Source organism: Onychostruthus taczanowskii, unplaced genomic scaffold (genome assembly GCF_017590055.1).
Source record: "Onychostruthus taczanowskii isolate IOZ18803 unplaced genomic scaffold, ASM1759005v1 scaffold35, whole genome shotgun sequence".
In the NCBI taxonomy this organism is placed as follows: Eukaryota; Metazoa; Chordata; class Aves; order Passeriformes; family Passeridae; genus Onychostruthus; species Onychostruthus taczanowskii.
Window position 1 is genome coordinate 5,536,824 of NW_024500905.1, and position 16,659 is coordinate 5,553,482.

Genomic DNA, 16,659 nt, shown 5'->3' on the forward strand with positions numbered 1-16,659 from the left:
CAACCCTAAAGACTTGAAATAAACCTGGACACGGGTCTACTCAACAGGTAATGTTAAATTAATTCAATTTCTTCTGGAACAAGATTTACCTTGCTAGAAACATGTAAAAATGTGAAATTTAAATATTCAAAAATGCTGCTTGCCTCAAAGAAGCCCTAAGAATGCTTAGCAAAAAGTACAAATAGAAAAAAGAAATCGATATTTCAAGTTGGAAGAAATATTTGAGTGTTGGACAAGAAGGCACAGTAAAGGGAATAATTTTTGTTCACAGACAAAATTAGTCAATGAAAACATTTTCTAAGCTAAGGAGCTTTGTTTTTAGTTTTCAAACTATTTATACAAAATACAAAAAAGCAGCAATACGGTCAACCTCAGACTGCATGTCCAAAACATGCCTCAAATAGCACAGATATTATTCATTTTGTAATTAAGAAGAAAGGATGGTAAGTTAGCTGATTGGTAGTTTATTTCAAAATCTTTTGAAGATTAATATTCATGGGTGTAAAGTAGTCTAAGGTCTAGAGTCAAGAAAGACTCATGCATCCCTTTTTGAATTACATTTTTCCTCAATGGACAAATGCATCTGTATTATCACTGAAAAATCCATTCAAACATAATTAGAAACAAATTCACCCATAGCTTGGACTGCACACCTATATATTTTAAAACAAATTAATTCCCTTCTTTCCTGTCCTACAGTTTGTTTCTTTAATGACCTCAACTTATCTTCCACTAATTAGGAGAGCAGTTGTCAGGTTTTCACTTTCAGAGTATGGATGATGTTGCTACTTTTCTGTAAGATCCAGTTCTACAGTATACTGGAACTGCTCCTCCAGAGAAGGTATTTTGACATAAATTCTATTAACAAGAAACATTTATTTCCTTAATGTAAACTATGTATTCTCTTAAAACTATTCAGGTTTGACAATTAAGTCCCACGCAACTTTGGTCACAGAAATGTGCAAGGTCTTGAAGCCTCTTTAATATTTGCCATACTTTGAAACAGAAAGCTTTTAAAAAGGACCATAAACTGGAGACTTGTGGGAGCAAGCTGTCCAAAGAACTGTCTGGAGAACATTATTAATGCAGGGTAACCCTGACCAATTTATCACACCTTCAGCCTGAAGCTTCTACAGCTTTTACACCTATTCACATGTACCAATCAGTGTTCCTTGAGCGAGGAAAGTGCAAAGCAAACAGATGTAATACCATTTCTTATGCATGACAGTTTTTTAATATCTACAAAAGACCTGAAGAAACAAAACCCTAAAGGTAAGCTCTGAAAACCATAGAAAGGCACCTGTCTTTTTTTTTTCCCCCCACATTTGGCCTTTGTGCTTTCACATCACAGATTAAAAACGTGAATACAGGTGAAACATTATTGAAATCAAAATTCATTAAATAAGATTTTAAATGCTAGATCATAAACTTTAAAAACAATACTATTAAAAGTGGTTTGCTTCAATTGTGTATTATGTTAAAATGAAACAAATTCACATTTATTTAATGACAAATTTTACTGCATTTCTAACTGAGTATCTATCTTCAAAAATACACTTCTCATGGTTTTTATCAGACACAGTTTATAATTAAAAGATTAGAACAATTTGTTTGGGTTGAAAAGACATTAAAAAACAAAACGCTTAAAATTATTGAACAAAATATCACAGCCAAGTATTTTAGATATTTGAACTTGCCTTTCCTGGGTCATGATTCAAACACTGATACTTGCCAAGAAGGTCAAAAAAGGCTAACAACCCTCAAATATGTTTGTTTTATTTTTAGAGCAAGGCTGCAACTGCAAAAATGGATAGATTTAAGTAGAAAAAAAAATCTTTAAACAAATTTATTATGAAGTGAGGTATGGTAGTGTTGAAGTGCTACAGTGGAATTGTGCATATTCAAACTTATTTCAGATCAACGACTCTGAAGTTTGAGATCAGCAGACTGTGACTGCTTGCTTCAATCATTTGTTATATGACCCTTTGTAGATGTCCAATGGCCACAAAGAAGATACATTCAATTAAGCAAAAACTAACATGATCAGATATGAATGAGCATATCTGGCAATTCAGAAGGCAAAATGTAAGTAAAAATGCAAGCATACAACTTATTCATAATAAATACATTTTCAAGCATTTGACATTATCAATATTTTTCAAAGAATTTAAATAATAAATGCAACTATTTTATACATAACTGTACCATTTATTATACACACAAGTATATCAGTTCCCTTTGTTTACAAAGGCTGGTTACAGATATATGGAATGTTACAGTACCATCTTGCATAAAATTTTAGTACAATTCGTACTTCAAAAAAGGGTGCAAAACACCAGCCTAATAAATCTGACTGAATTGAAATATTTTTAATTACATCATTAACACATACACAACAAGCTGTACATAAGCCCACTTTTCAATCACCACTTCAAAATACTGTAGCAAGTACATTAGATTATAAATGATTCCAACTAGTCAATTAAGTTTATTAAAGGTTTGCACTGCTACTCACTCTGGAACCTTTGAGATAAAGCCTGTATTCATGACTTACTGAGTTCTTGTTAGTACAGTTAAGAGGCAGTCAGCACTGGTTGCCAAAGTACTAGTCACAAGAGATTTCCTCAGAGAAACTTCACCCAGGAGCAAACATTTCTGGATATTCCCTTCAAGAATATAAAAGAAGTTTTATGGGGTCAAGACTCTCCATTCTGTACCTTGGCTGCTGGTGGATGCATGAAGTCCTTGAAGGGAACCAGTGCCTCCTTCAAAGCAGAGCACACTTCTGAGGATGAGCAGGTGATACATTCTACTAAAGTCGGGTACAAGGCAATAACTTGTGCCCATGTGCTAGAATCAACTGCAGGGAAGAAAAGAACAGACCGAATCACTTACCACTGTCCAAATACTGACAACAGATTTTTTTCCAATACCTCTAAGTAATGGCAGATTCAGTGTGCCTAAGCATAGGTACTTAATGCTATACTATGGCATCCACACAGGGCACTCAGATACAGGCCAGGATTTCTGCAGGAGAACCATTTGTTTTTTCAGCTGCAGCCAGAGGCCATATGGGATAATATCCTTAAGGTAGTGCTACACACCTGTGTTTCTATATATGAATCATTCACTGTGTCTTTGAGATGAAGGACTGACAAATTTAAGATAATACTTCAATCTGTAATACATGTGATTTCTGCCTGCTTTCTCAGCTCTTGACAGAAAATTGAACTGGATGCACATTTCACTTTAGGAAAATTGTCAGCAATGAGACTTTCTGACTTCAGATCGTTTCAGATTACAAGAGCTGTAGAAAGCAAAGGTAAAAACTGGACAAAGAAAAAAATATCCATGGTAAAGTTTTGTTTGTCCAACAAGTAAAATTAAACATTGTAACATGATTTTATTATAATGTCACTTCCTTGGTTATTTCAGTTTTAGCTCTGCTTTTGAAAGAGAACAAACCTCTGGCTTCAGACATTAATAATTATCATAAATAAATATTATTATTATTAAAAGGTAGAAGAAGTGGGATTGAAATGATTCTGCAATTTGTCCAGTAGATCTCTTTCTAAGGAAGTGTGTGAGAGGTTTGGCAAGCACTGCTGTTTAGGGACCAGGGGAAGAATGTCTCATTGCAGGAAGAGGGACGTGGGGAACAGTCCAGCTGAGTCAGCTTCTCTGCTCCTCTGAGAGGAAGACCCACCAGAGTAGCATTTCAGTTAGCTTCAGGGTTAGCCAAAAGGCTTTATGCATCCTGGCATAGTTCTACCTGCACACTTTAGCCATGAAACCTTGGAAACCACATCATCATAAGTCTGGCTGCTCAGTGATGATGCAAATGAGGCACTGCCTCTTTCCAGAAACCCACTTGCCTGTGTTTTTCTGCAAAGGCTGGTTTGTTTGTTTGTTTGTCAGGATTAAAAAGGTTGGGTTTTTTCTGTTCCTCCTAATATCAAAAGCAGGGAGGTAGAGGGAAATGTTGTATACACACTTCTGTCAGAATTTCAGAGTCCAATAAAATGGACTTAACCAAGACTTATTATTAAGTTTCCTTCCAAGAACTCTCCACATATATCAGAGGTGCAGCTTATGGGAGGAACAGGATAGGTAATTATAAATGAAGCTGAAGTCTTTCATTTGATTCAGTCCTTTAAATAAATCTGTCAACCATTTTCTCAGGCATCAATGACTAAGCTCAGTCCAAGGAACAGAAAATAATAGTGCAGGAAGAGAGGGAAAGCAAGACCATGACTGTAAGTATCTATCAGCCTGTCCATGCATTTAACTTGTACACCCCGTTAACTGCAGAGTGAAGTGAACAAAATCCATAGCAACCTAAAAAGGTATTATGAGAAGGAAAAAAGGATCTAGCCAGGCTTCATATTTTTAAGAATTCCATTAATATTTTATGGAATGGGGCTTTTTCTTTGTTTTCAGAAGACACTAAGCTTTATCTAATAAAGGACACTATAAATTGAAGTTTTCTCTTTTATTAAAAATATCGTAGGTCCTTATACTTTTAGTCATACTGGAAAAACTTTGTGGGGTTTCTTGCCATCTACCTGTCACCTTCATATACAAAGAATTACAGAGTACTGACTCTAACAGAAGACACTTTTCTTTCAGCTTTCTGTGAACACTACTAAAAGAAATAATAAATACATCTTTGGGGCAGATATAATGTTACCTTGTTTGGAACGATGTTATTTAACAATAACTTACCATTTTCAGGTTGAGTCTTTTTAAGTGAATCTATGAGTGTACTGACAGCTTTTAAAACAAATATGATTTCTGTTACTTGCTGCCTACAAATGAAAAAATGCAAACAGTCAACTACTCGTTTTTGTTTCAAGAATGTAAGTTTCATAGAAAAAGTTTCCCACTATCATTGCTGTTGTCTCACGTAGGACAGCTTTAACTTCGATACTGGAAACAGTAGCACCATACAAATCTCAATCTGAAAACGCTCATCGCAAAGTACACGATAAGGCTAATAAACATAATCAGTTTCCACATTCCTGATCAAAACCTTCGGAAGTGAAGCGAATTTCAAGTAAGTTTCCATTTTAAAGAATTTCTTAGTTTTCTGATCAAATTTTTCCATTTTAAGAACAATTACTTGAGTAATGATTCACAACATTGCTGTTTGGATGTTTTATTTTTGAGGAGATTCTACTCACCTCTCAATTTAGAAACTACACATAGCTCTAATGGGAATAAAAGGAAATCAGATTTCAGAAATATAATGCTAGAGATATCAGAAATATTGTTTCCGTAACTTAAAACTGTTTTAACAGCACAGAATATGACCATTGTTACTCAGAGGTTTTTTAAAATAAAATTGGGTACCAGCATTTTCTTCCCCCGTAAATATTTTCCCTGCCTTTTAAATTTCATTCTCTTCTACCCCCCTCATTTTTTTCATGACTAAGTGATATTTTGAATGCAAACTTCTTCTCATAAAGTCCTGGTAATACCTTTATTTTCTAAAGACAATGCACATACCGTGGAAGAGGACATTTGCCACTCAATCGCTCGTCTTCTATGTAGCGATGCAATACATCCTGTGACCTTTTCAAGAGCACAGAAAGTGCCATTCTGGAGATGTAGCCTTCTTGAGGAGTTGTGACTTTATTACTGAATGAAAACTGGAGCAGTGTTTCAAAACACACCTTAGAAAACTCTTCTCTCATTCGAATATCTATTTCGGCTTCTGTCAAAGTAAAATTATGCATTTCAACTGTGCATGTGTATGATGCTGCATTTCAATCCGCTTATTATGTGCTGAGAAAGGGTTATCACTCCTCTAGTATTAAAAAATATTAACAGTGATAAGAACAAATATTAAGAATATATTCTAAGAAAAAACAACTGTGCAAAAATCACAATAGTTCCAAACATAAGAGATGAATTATGACACATTCTCAGTAACACATCACATACCTGACATTGCTTTAATTATAAAATACATTAAATCATCTAAAACCAGCAAACAATCCTACATCATAAATACTCATATATGGTACTGTATAATTTAAGTATTTTTCTATATAATGGCTTTTGTTCATTTTTTTTCATCTTTCCAAAAACCCCTACAAATGTTTTTTCTTAAAGGCAGAGAAGGTATCTGGCTAGGTACACCATATAGTTACACTAAGGTCATTTAGGTTTTAAGAACAGAATGTCCGAAATTGTCTGAAATTGTCTGAAATTATTATTAGAACTGGCACAAAGGAAAATAAACTATGTAGAAAGTAATACAAGCTCAAAATGATACTGTCCAAGCAGTAAGGAAATAATTTTTTAAAAATTGCAAGGAAAGCTTGGCAACTACCACAAAATATGATTTACAAAAAAGTTGGATATCAAACAGTCTATACTGAATACATGCCAGGGGACTCCAAGTCTCTATCATAGTAAGTATACTCAACATATTAATTCTTTTCTGGTAGATTTAAACACTGTAATTTTTGTCACTGAGGTACCATACCTGTAAAGGAGGATGACTGAGAATGTATTGAGCCTTTATTGAGCATAGTCATTATCTGACCCACAAATTCCTTAGGAATGAAATTAGCATATGGCAGTATCTCTGTGCTGATAAGCTGCACCACCTAAAATAAATTACATATATTTATATTGTTTTTCTAAATACTAAAACTGTAAATCTAGTATGAAGAAACATTTAACAAGAGAGTAAAGCCTGATTAGACTTCACAAAATCTTCTATTGCTAGCATTTAAAATTTGTAGATAAGTCCAAAAGTGTGGTCTTGCATGGGACATTAAACTTGAAATAAAATCCTTTCCCCTGCCACTTCTGCCAGAGTTTCTGATCAGATTTCAAATTACATTTGAAGTATATTATTCAAGTTGAATTTATGGTTTTGAAAAGAGAAGATCTAAATCTAACATCAGGAATCTCTCTCTCCCTCCACCCCAATTCAATATTCTCTCTATAACATTAACACACATACTCATCCCTAAAAATGTGATATCTGCAAAGCAGAACAAGTGTGTTAATTATCTAAATGAGCTTAAGGCAATACACATTAACAGAAATGCTCTCTCTATCCTTGTCTTGATGCTCCCATTCAGGAACAAAATGGGTTTAGATCTCCATAAATTAATGCATTAGATTTGAGAATTCTGCTCACTGCAGGCAGAACCACTTTCACTTTCCATCCAGATATTTCTGTGTCCCAGCCTCTCCTCTGGAAAGATGACAGGTGATGAAACCACAGAAACCACTAGTGCCATGTCTTCTCCGCAACTCCTTTTGCTTTGTACCCCTAATCTCTGTTCTGCCACATTATTTTGCCCTGGAGTGAAATAAGTCCCTTCTTACTTCAGATACCATCTTCTCCTAATTTTCTTCAGCCTTATGCAATCAAACACACAGCGATCCCTGTGCTGCACAAATTACACATAACTTCTTCATTTCTGCCAAAGCTTCTCAGTATAGAGAACACGTCTTAAGGGCAGCAATGTCTAAGAAAAAATTGCTTTTTGCTGACCGCCCCCTCAACAGAGATGGCATTCATTTCCAGTTTCTCGGTGGTCTACAATTATCAGTGTAAATGCTCAGCAATAGCAATAAATAAGGATACATAATGATTTAGAGGCAGAAACGCGTTCTGTTTTAGCAAGTCTACATTGTTTTGAAGTTGAGATGACAAGAAGTAATTTTTGGCATCCCACTTCCTATTTTTTGCATCACCCTGAAGCAGCTGAATTCTGGATCTATGAATTTCCTGTCTCGTTTTCAAAAATGAAAACAGTATCACAGAAAATGTAATGAAAGGGAAACTTTTCAAGAAATCATTTCATAACAAAAGGCAACTTGTGAATGTCACTAACTCGTTAATTTTAACAGTATTATTTGTTTTAGGCTTCTTACCTCAACATCAATACTCTCATTCTTCTGAAATTCTTGAATTGAGAGATTATCAGGAGGTGTACTAAAAATAAACATACTGCGTTATACTTTAAATTTACAACATGCGTAAGGAGATAAGTATGGGAAAGTGTATTACATTTACAGTTATTACATGCATCAGGTTGGTACTATTGTATGGCAATGATTAATGACCACAAGATAAGGTTGGATGGGCGCTTTGGAAAACCTAGTCTTTTCACTCACTATGCCAGAAAAATACTTTTGAGTTCAATAGTACATCTTGAAATTTTTTTTTTAATTTTACATTTTGTTCTACATTAATGAAACATTTTTCATTAATGGGGTATTACCATGTCCTTTTCCCCTTCTAACTGAAATGATGCATTTGTTCTCATTGTTATGTAATTTTATTAAAAGAAAAATCCATGTTATAAACAATAGTTTTGAAGAAATTTATAGCTTTTTGGAGTTCTTCCATTAAAAATATATGTTTATTTTCAGATTGAATGTCCAGAAGTGATTCAACAGATCCTGTGGTGGGTAGTTCAGAGCTAAGCACAGGCTCACAGGCAAGGCAGCTGCCCAGGACAGGGCTGTGGGCCTGGGCCAATCCTGTCCTCATAAGGGTACTCATCTGGGCCTGCCTCCTCTGTCCCATTGCCAATTTTAATGAAAGTTTAAGAACCTTGAAGGTTTTGAAATCTCATTCAAATCTGATTCGTTTAGCTGACAGGTGTTTTGTTTTGCATGATTTTTTCTTCCAGTGCTCCTGTATGTTGCTGACAAAGATGAATAAGATTTTTCTGAGATAGATTTTTTTTTCCCCCATCTTCTGAATACTTAGCATAACACACTGAAGATCAGTCTTCACATCTACAGCTAATTTTCAGTTTTGACAATTAGGAATGTTTTATGTATGTAACAATGTTTCTGTTTGAAAAATAAATATATCTCTGCTCCTCAAAGAAACTTTATGCAGATAAAGTCTAGATCACTTTATCTATGAAATGGACGTGTTACATGTATGACTAGAAAAAACACAAAGAATAAAAAATTATAGTATTTATTACTGGGTTGTGTATTAGGGAGTCAGGAAGTTTGGAATTTTATGCTGAAAACATAGAATAAAATAAAATATTAAATAGCTGTTCAATCAGTAGCTTTTCTAACACACAGAGTTGTTAAGTATGCAAAACCTTTCAACAATAATTTAAGCTATTACGATGCACAGAATTGCAGATCATGTTGAAATACATGGGAAGATTTCAATCTGACACTTTCTAATTTATGACTCACTTCATGAACTGAGGTTTACTTAGAGAAGTGTTCAGGCTTTTCTGCCCAGTGATCCATACCTTACCTACTACAGATTATGGTACATATTTGTTCATGTAGTGAATTATTCCCAAGTAAATAGATTTTTGTCTATGTGGATACATCTACCTGGGGCCCAAATGCTTTGCTGTTCTGGCACAACATATTCAAACTGTACTGGAGGGTCTGGAGCCAGGAAAGATAAGAGTGTGATGCAGCAACTTGCCTCAGTACAGAGCTCCCAGCCCCTGCCCACTGAACAGGGAGGGCTTCAGTGCCAAGAGCAAAGACCTAACAAGCACCCAGAGTCCTGCTGTGCACAGCACTCTGCTCAGAAGCATCTTTTGGGAAAGTATTGATTTAATTCCCTCATGTGAGCATAGACTTCTGCTCTAATAAATTATATATATATGCACACACATATTTGGTGAATTTTGTTGTATATAATGGCTTGACATGCTTCTATGAAAGCCTCTGGGAAAGAAGAACAATATGAAATAATAAACATACCAGCTTCTTACTGAAAGACAATTTTGTGTAAATTAAGTTATATGAAATACATTAATTTTAAATGTCGTCTTGATTTATGACAAAAATCAAGATTATTGAGTCGCCTCAGCTGTAGTTTGCTCTAAAAATTTTTTTTTAAAAAGCTGAAACTTCTGTCTTGGAAGGCACTAATGCTCTGACAGTAACATTTTCCTTTTTCATTTACCTGGGCTCTCCTGGCTATATTTGAAATTTCTTGTTGTACAAAGCTGCAGTGACCATTTCTGCTGTGCTTTGTACTTTTTAAACATGAGTATCCCCTCTCATTTAGCCCCATAGCTGGCTTGAAATTCTGTTCCTATCCAAAAGACAGAGGTGGGACCATGCCGAGGAGGTTCACTATTTTAAATTCAGCTATTCACAGAGCTTTAGTTTAAGGGTTCAAACTACAGTGGCCTCTTGTCTAATCAGTGCCAACTCAGTTTCAATGCCAGAAGCAATATCAAACTATCAGCATATACAATTTCTAGGACCATGGTGACTAGAAGTGTTACAAGATAGATTAGAAAAATGTTTGAAACATTGGCTAAAAATTTAGAATACCAGTAAAATAATTTTATTTTTCTACTCAGCTCAGCCAGGTAGAAACCTGGAGAACATGCATAAAAAAATAAGGCAATGTGCACTGGCATATTTTAATGAAAGCTAAAGGAAAAAAACGAATCAAATCTGTTATGCAGTGTTGCTAGGAAGACTGACTGCATTAAGGCTTTTGTGAGTCTTACAGAGATGCAGATGTTTCATATTTAGAACCATCCCAGCAGTGCTAAGTCAGGCTTGGAGAATAAAGGTTTGAAGAGGAGGTACAAAAGGAAGCCATTTACCTAGCTTTGCATATTGCCTCGACAGACAACAACACAGAAGATCTAGAACACTGAATACTGGAAAGTGTGGAGTATGAAAATGTATCAAGACTGAAGGAAGAAAAGGAAGGGGGGTTTGTGACATAACATTCCAGTTTCATTGAAACAAAGACCTTAGGAAAAATTACAGCATGCCAGCATAAGAAAGTGGATTTTCAGTTCTAACCATATTCACATCTAACTGTATGTACCTAACCATTCCTGTCACAAGGGGTGACATGTCAGAGAATGCTAAAAATCCAGATAATGCAGTAATGGGGTTACTCTGTCTCACTGTCAGCCTCTTGGGGAGTCAACTGAACTGCATTTCCCAAATTCTTTGTGCTTCAGAACTTTTTCAATCCATGCTGGCCTTAGTAAGATTTGTACACTCCTGCACCTAACTTCATCATCTCCCTGTCCTGCGTGACACATTTGCAAGTTGGAAAGCCACCAGAGATGACCTGACTCACAGCTGCAGTAAAGCCACTTGGACAGGTTCAGGAGGGTTACTAAAACCAATTCACGTTTACAAGTCACAAATCTAACTAGAACCACTCTCCTCTTCTCAGCTGAGGCTTGGTTAATTGATTTGGTGTTACGGACAAAAATCCAAGTAGTTCCAGAATTTTAAAAAACACAACTCATTGCTAATATAAATAAATCAGGAAACACACCAAAACCAGTTCTATACCACCTAGCTGTCTTTAAATAAAGGGTTAATATGGATAGTGGGAAAGTACATTCTCACTGCCTTCCCCTGCAACCTGAAGGATGACATACATGTCAACTCAGCAATAAATTTTAGCTGTTATTTTCAAAACAATGAATAGATTCTCTCAAATTACCCTGGAATAAGGCACCACTATGATTAGCATATGTTTTCTATTAGAATTACCAAAAAAATTGAAAGAACACACTAAATTTGAAAATTCTGAATTCAATTTCCTTACAAATGGAACAACTACAAATTTAAGAGACTAAGTAAACTGCAATTATAAACCCCTAGAAGACATAATTTAGCAAATTTCAAACCGAAAAGGACAGGTTGCCTTACTTGCCAAGGGTCTCATAGCATCTTGCTCAGCGTGCAGAAAGATTTTAGCAAAGGAAATCAGAAGAGAATTACCTCAATGAGGGGAACTTCCACAGCTATCTCTAGAGCCCTCCTTGCATCACAGCAGGAGAGATAGGCTTCAGTAACAATATGGGGAGGAGGAGGAGAACGAGGAGGATGAAGAAAAGGAGAAATGACTGCTATTACTAATTGTCCTGACTAGTGGCATGAGGAAGATGTATTCCCTTTTCAGCTTTAATGTATTTTAGGAGCACAAGGCTCAGGCTGATAGAGAGAACAGAAAGTCTATCTACCTATCCTAAAGATACCAAGGGACAAGGCTCTAACTGTATGTAGGACAGCCAGACACTTGAAAGGCAAACTGCTATTTGGAAAAACATGAACACTAGGGAGGTAAAAAAAACCAAACCCCAGACATTCTGTAGCCACACAAAATACAACTACATAAGCAAAATGAATCTATTCACAACAAGCTTGGAAAGTGTAATGATAGTGGCCATTAATTATACTAACAGGTCAAATTATCTTGCTGTAGCCATGTGGTTCTACAATATACCAGCCTATTTTTAGTGCTTTAAATTAATCCAAACTTTAAAGTTTCTAAGTGAAAAAAAAAGTTTCCTACACTTTTCTAAAGACACCTTTAATTAGGATGAAAAAATTTTCTCTAAAACACATTTTGTATGTTAAATTATGGTATAGACTCTGGTTGCTAAAGAGGCAAAACCAGACTTAAGTCAAGACAGACATCGTAAGGCATCATAAATATTCACTCAAGTACTATTTTTTTCTTCTAACTCCAGAGAATATTTGTCCATACATGACAAATGACAAAAGGTATTAGAATTAGCATAAAGAGTAATAGTTTCTAGCAAGCAATGCATTAAGATGAAATTTCTACGTTTTAAATAATATTCAAGTAAAGTATAAATCACTCACTGTAAATTAAACATATTTGTTATAGACAAACAGATATGGCCAAAAAGTCATGCAGATGATAGTGGATTATTCTGAACTAAAGAGCTGGGATAATTTTGCTTCCCTGAATTTATGAACAATTAATACCAGGAAACTGTAGCAGTACTAGTCTTGTTCAGCTAAGAACATGCAAAACAGAAATGTTTAATTTGCATTGCAAATATTTAGGAATAATTAAATTACAACAAATAGTAATATGTATTTCCAAAGCAACTTTTAAGTGAACATACATTCTTCCACAATAACCTGAAAAACCTTAATTTGAATTCAGTACACCCAACACTGACATAGATTATAGGGTGTTAACTGACATGGACTGCCTGTCTCAGAATGGAAGCAAGAATACTAACTGCAGCTGAAAAGAAAACCAAGCAAGATACTACAAAGATTATTTTACATTAAAGAAACAGTGAATTATAAAATAAAAACTTGGATGATCAAAGTGCCTTTTATGCTATCATGGATGACCTTTTCTGTTTTAAGGTCCTGCTACTTAATAGAATTTTCTTTCAAGTAAATGCAAAAAAAAAAAATAGGAACATTTTTCACTGGTTTGCCATGTAATCCTATTGATGATATTCCAAATCCATTCATTATTACACATTTCCACTAATGGATGCGTCTCTAAAATAAATTTTCATTGGTATTTTTTTTTTGTTTGCTTGTTTGTTTTGGGCAAGCTGGTATTTATCCATCATTAGTAAATACAGCTGTGTTTGGCTGCTGACTTTTGTGTGTTTCAAAACTAAACACACAGCAGATTAGTGAAAGGCACTGAACAACTTTACTGTTTTCTGTTAAAAAGAAAGATTTATTTGTTACTGAAAATCAGGGAATTATATTTTTCATGTTCCACCTTGTTCTTTATTCTAAAACACTATTAGATATACTTAAAGTACTCCTAAAAGATGCTTGGCCACAGATGTTTACAGAAGATGGAAATTCCATACCACTCCTAAGCAATTATCTAGAATACCTACACTTCCTTAGAGTAAAAGGTTCCCTTAGTGTCTAACCTAGAAAATCTTTGCTGTACTGAAACACATTTTTACCCATTGCCAAGGGACAAAAAAATTCTTCTTTGAAGCAAGCTTTTATTATATTCTGAAAATTTACAATGTTTTGCTAATGTTATCGTCTTTTGTTTGAACAAATAGATCCAAAGCCAGGCTGGATGGGGATCTGAGCAACCTGGTCTAGTGGAGGGTGTCCTGCCCATGGCAGGCTGTTTGGAACTAGATGATCTTTAAGGGCCTTTCCAACTCAAACCATTCTATGATTCCGTGATTAGTCTGTCTCTGATCATTATTGCTTTTCACTTCTGGACTTTCTCAGCCTACCCATTGTAGATTGAGAATGTGTTCCATTCTTGAGAGGAACCTATCCATCTTTATAGTCATAAATATGACTATTTAGCTACACTTTTCAAAGAGTATCATAAATAAAATGTGGTTAATTATTAAAGTGCAGTCAATTTATCTTAGGTAGAAACAAATACAACATAACTGTGGGCTTCTAAGTGAACAGCAGTGTACTAAATAATTTTCAAAAATTCACAGTAAGTGGAGTATTTCAAGATGGAACTCAGGACAAATACATATAGTTAATGCTGTTAATTAGAAAAATATCAGTGCAACTCTGTTCAAAGTGAAGAAAGGAACAAATTGTATACATATCATAACATAACATAAACATACATATCATAACATAAACAAGTTGTGTTTACCTTTTTGTAAATAAAAAGTCTTCAAAAGTATTTGCTAGCTCTGGCCACATACTGTCAAATTTTCCAGAAGATGCATGCTGCCTTGCAACAGGTAGTCCAATGGAGAGAACTTTGAGAAGAGAGGACACAGCCAGCTTCCATGTGCTTTCAGAGGGACACGAGTACTTCAGACTAAGAGGTATTCTAAGTGTCTGCAAAATGAAAGTCAAAACAAAATTTATAGCTGCTCAGACAAATCTAAGATTACAGCAAGTTTCTGCACAAGATCTCGGAGGACACTGTCATTGATGGCAATACACAATCCCTACCTTTTCTGCTAGTATATGAGATGGCCTTTCACAAATGCAATTCTGAACATGATTTATCATATACCAGCTGGCTAAAGCACAAGTCTGTAGCCAAATAAAAGGTTAGAAGTCAGAAGTGATCCATTATCATTTACACTATGAAATCACATACTAATTTTGTTTTTCTGTATTGCCACCCACCATTTCTGCTAATGGGCTTTCCTAACACAGGCAGTCTGTTATCACGAGTGTAATTCTGGGGAATTCAGTCCCTATAAAGTCATCCCAAGTGCTTGTACAGTAAAGAAAAAAAAGCCTCATTGCATTTTAACTTTTCCTAGTAAAGTTGAACTTTAAACACTGGAACATAAACACTGGAAGAAATCTGGTCATTACTGACTGTTAAACCACATGAAATTTGAAAGTAAGAACAGTTAGTGAAATTCTAAGATAAAGGCTACAGTACAACTGAAATGTAAAGCAGATGAAAGCACAGCAAAACTTAACTATTTTAGATAGAAAGTCATCTTCAGTATCTATAAAAAAGTAATTCATAAATTTTAAAACATTAGCCATATGAACTATTTAGACTTACATGCACTCTTTTTAGTATTGTTAGTCAAACTTTAGAACCTGACAGCAAGTTATATTGGAAAACCAATTATTTACTTGACATTTCAAATACATAGTGACTAAATTCCGGTACTATATGTATGCCCCCTGTGCCTTTAGTGCAGTCTCTGATTTGAGGAAAGCAAAAGGAGGAAAGATTATAATTAACTCTCTACAGCAAAAAATTATGACAGCTAGAATCTAACCCTAGAGATAAACAGAACTTTTTTTTCTGCTGCTTATATGTGTCAAATCTAATTCCGAAATCAACATGGGCTTCAGAGACATGAAAAATAAATTTAAAAGCATTTTCATATATCCCAATAGATCACATTGTTATGAACCGCAAATGTTACAAAAAAGTGGTATTCTATCAGTTTCTCCAATCCCATTCAAATGGAAGTGGAAAACAACTGCATTAACTTTGAAACACAAATATTTAATTCATAACAGATTTCAAATAATATCACCTGTTTTAAACACATTCAATTTTCTGAATTTCTATACAGGAAAATCCTGATGTCAGCCAAGTCATTGCAAACAAGCCAGGTCAGACACATTCTTATTTTCCAGACTTCTGGAAAATATTACTTCTATTATTTACTAAAATTTTTTGCTGAAATGGAATGGTCAAAAAAAGTGAAGCATTTGACAATTTCACTTTAAAGATATATTAGCAACATTTATTATGTATTATAAGGTATATTAGGTAATATTTCAGAGCTGCATTGACACATGAAGTCACTAAAAGCAAATAAAAAGTAACAGAGCATACACCCCCGAAGTTTTAGTGCCAGTCTACAGAAACTGGGCTTTGGCCTTCAATGCCATACTTACTAAGGCACCTACTTACCACACTCAGGTGCACAACACTTTCAAAGATGTACATTTTGTGGCCTAACACGTTTGTAAATTTTTATCATAACACTGAAATACTGATGTTGACATTACACAGCTAAGAACAGTACAAATAGACTAATAAATAGCAATTATTCCCTGCTGCTCATCTTCATAAAATAACAATCTGTTTACTACAGCTTGAAGCTTCCCAGGAAGTGTTTGTTGACACTAGTTGAAAATAAAACTCATGAATTTCAATATAAGCTCATTGAATTCAGAGCGCACGCAGGTCAAACTTTTACCTTAATAATGTTCTGAAGAACCTTCTCTGTTACCACAGCTTTGTGGCAAGCTGTCTTTTGGTACAAGTCCACCACAACTTCCAATGATCTCTCTGCAAATGGTACGTAATTCAATGCCACCCATTCCGCCTGGGAAAAGGAATTAGTAACTTACTAAATTATGCGTGAAAACATTTTAATTAAGGAGCAGAAAGTGTATGTTTTGCACTGAACTCTCAGTTTAATGCAT

At 34.9% G+C, this 16,659-nt stretch overlaps 1 protein-coding gene across 4 annotated transcripts in view; it reads right to left on the reverse strand.

The window, feature by feature from the left end:
- Nucleotides 1–1,215: 1,215 nt before the first annotated feature.
- MON2 (MON2 homolog, regulator of endosome-to-Golgi trafficking) overlaps nt 1,216–16,659 on the reverse strand; it is a 65,587-nt gene continuing 50,143 nt past the window's right edge. For 2 of the 4 annotated variants that reach the window (XM_041411203.1, XM_041411202.1), the window contains 7 exons: nt 16,431–16,559; nt 14,390–14,580; nt 7,903–7,963; nt 6,494–6,617; nt 5,509–5,716; nt 4,726–4,808; nt 1,216–2,860 (listed from right to left, as the gene is read on the reverse strand). In XM_041411203.1, the coding sequence (XP_041267137.1) occupies nt 2,697–2,860; nt 4,726–4,808; nt 5,509–5,716; nt 6,494–6,617; nt 7,903–7,963; nt 14,390–14,580; nt 16,431–16,559 (960 nt within the window). In that variant the 3' untranslated portion in view covers nt 1,216–2,696. Of the gene's footprint in view, nt 2,861–4,725; nt 4,809–5,508; nt 5,810–6,493; nt 6,618–7,902; nt 7,964–14,389; nt 14,581–16,430; nt 16,560–16,659 lie in introns of those variants that run through there. The other 2 variants (XM_041411204.1, XM_041411205.1) reach the window with 2 other exon arrangements.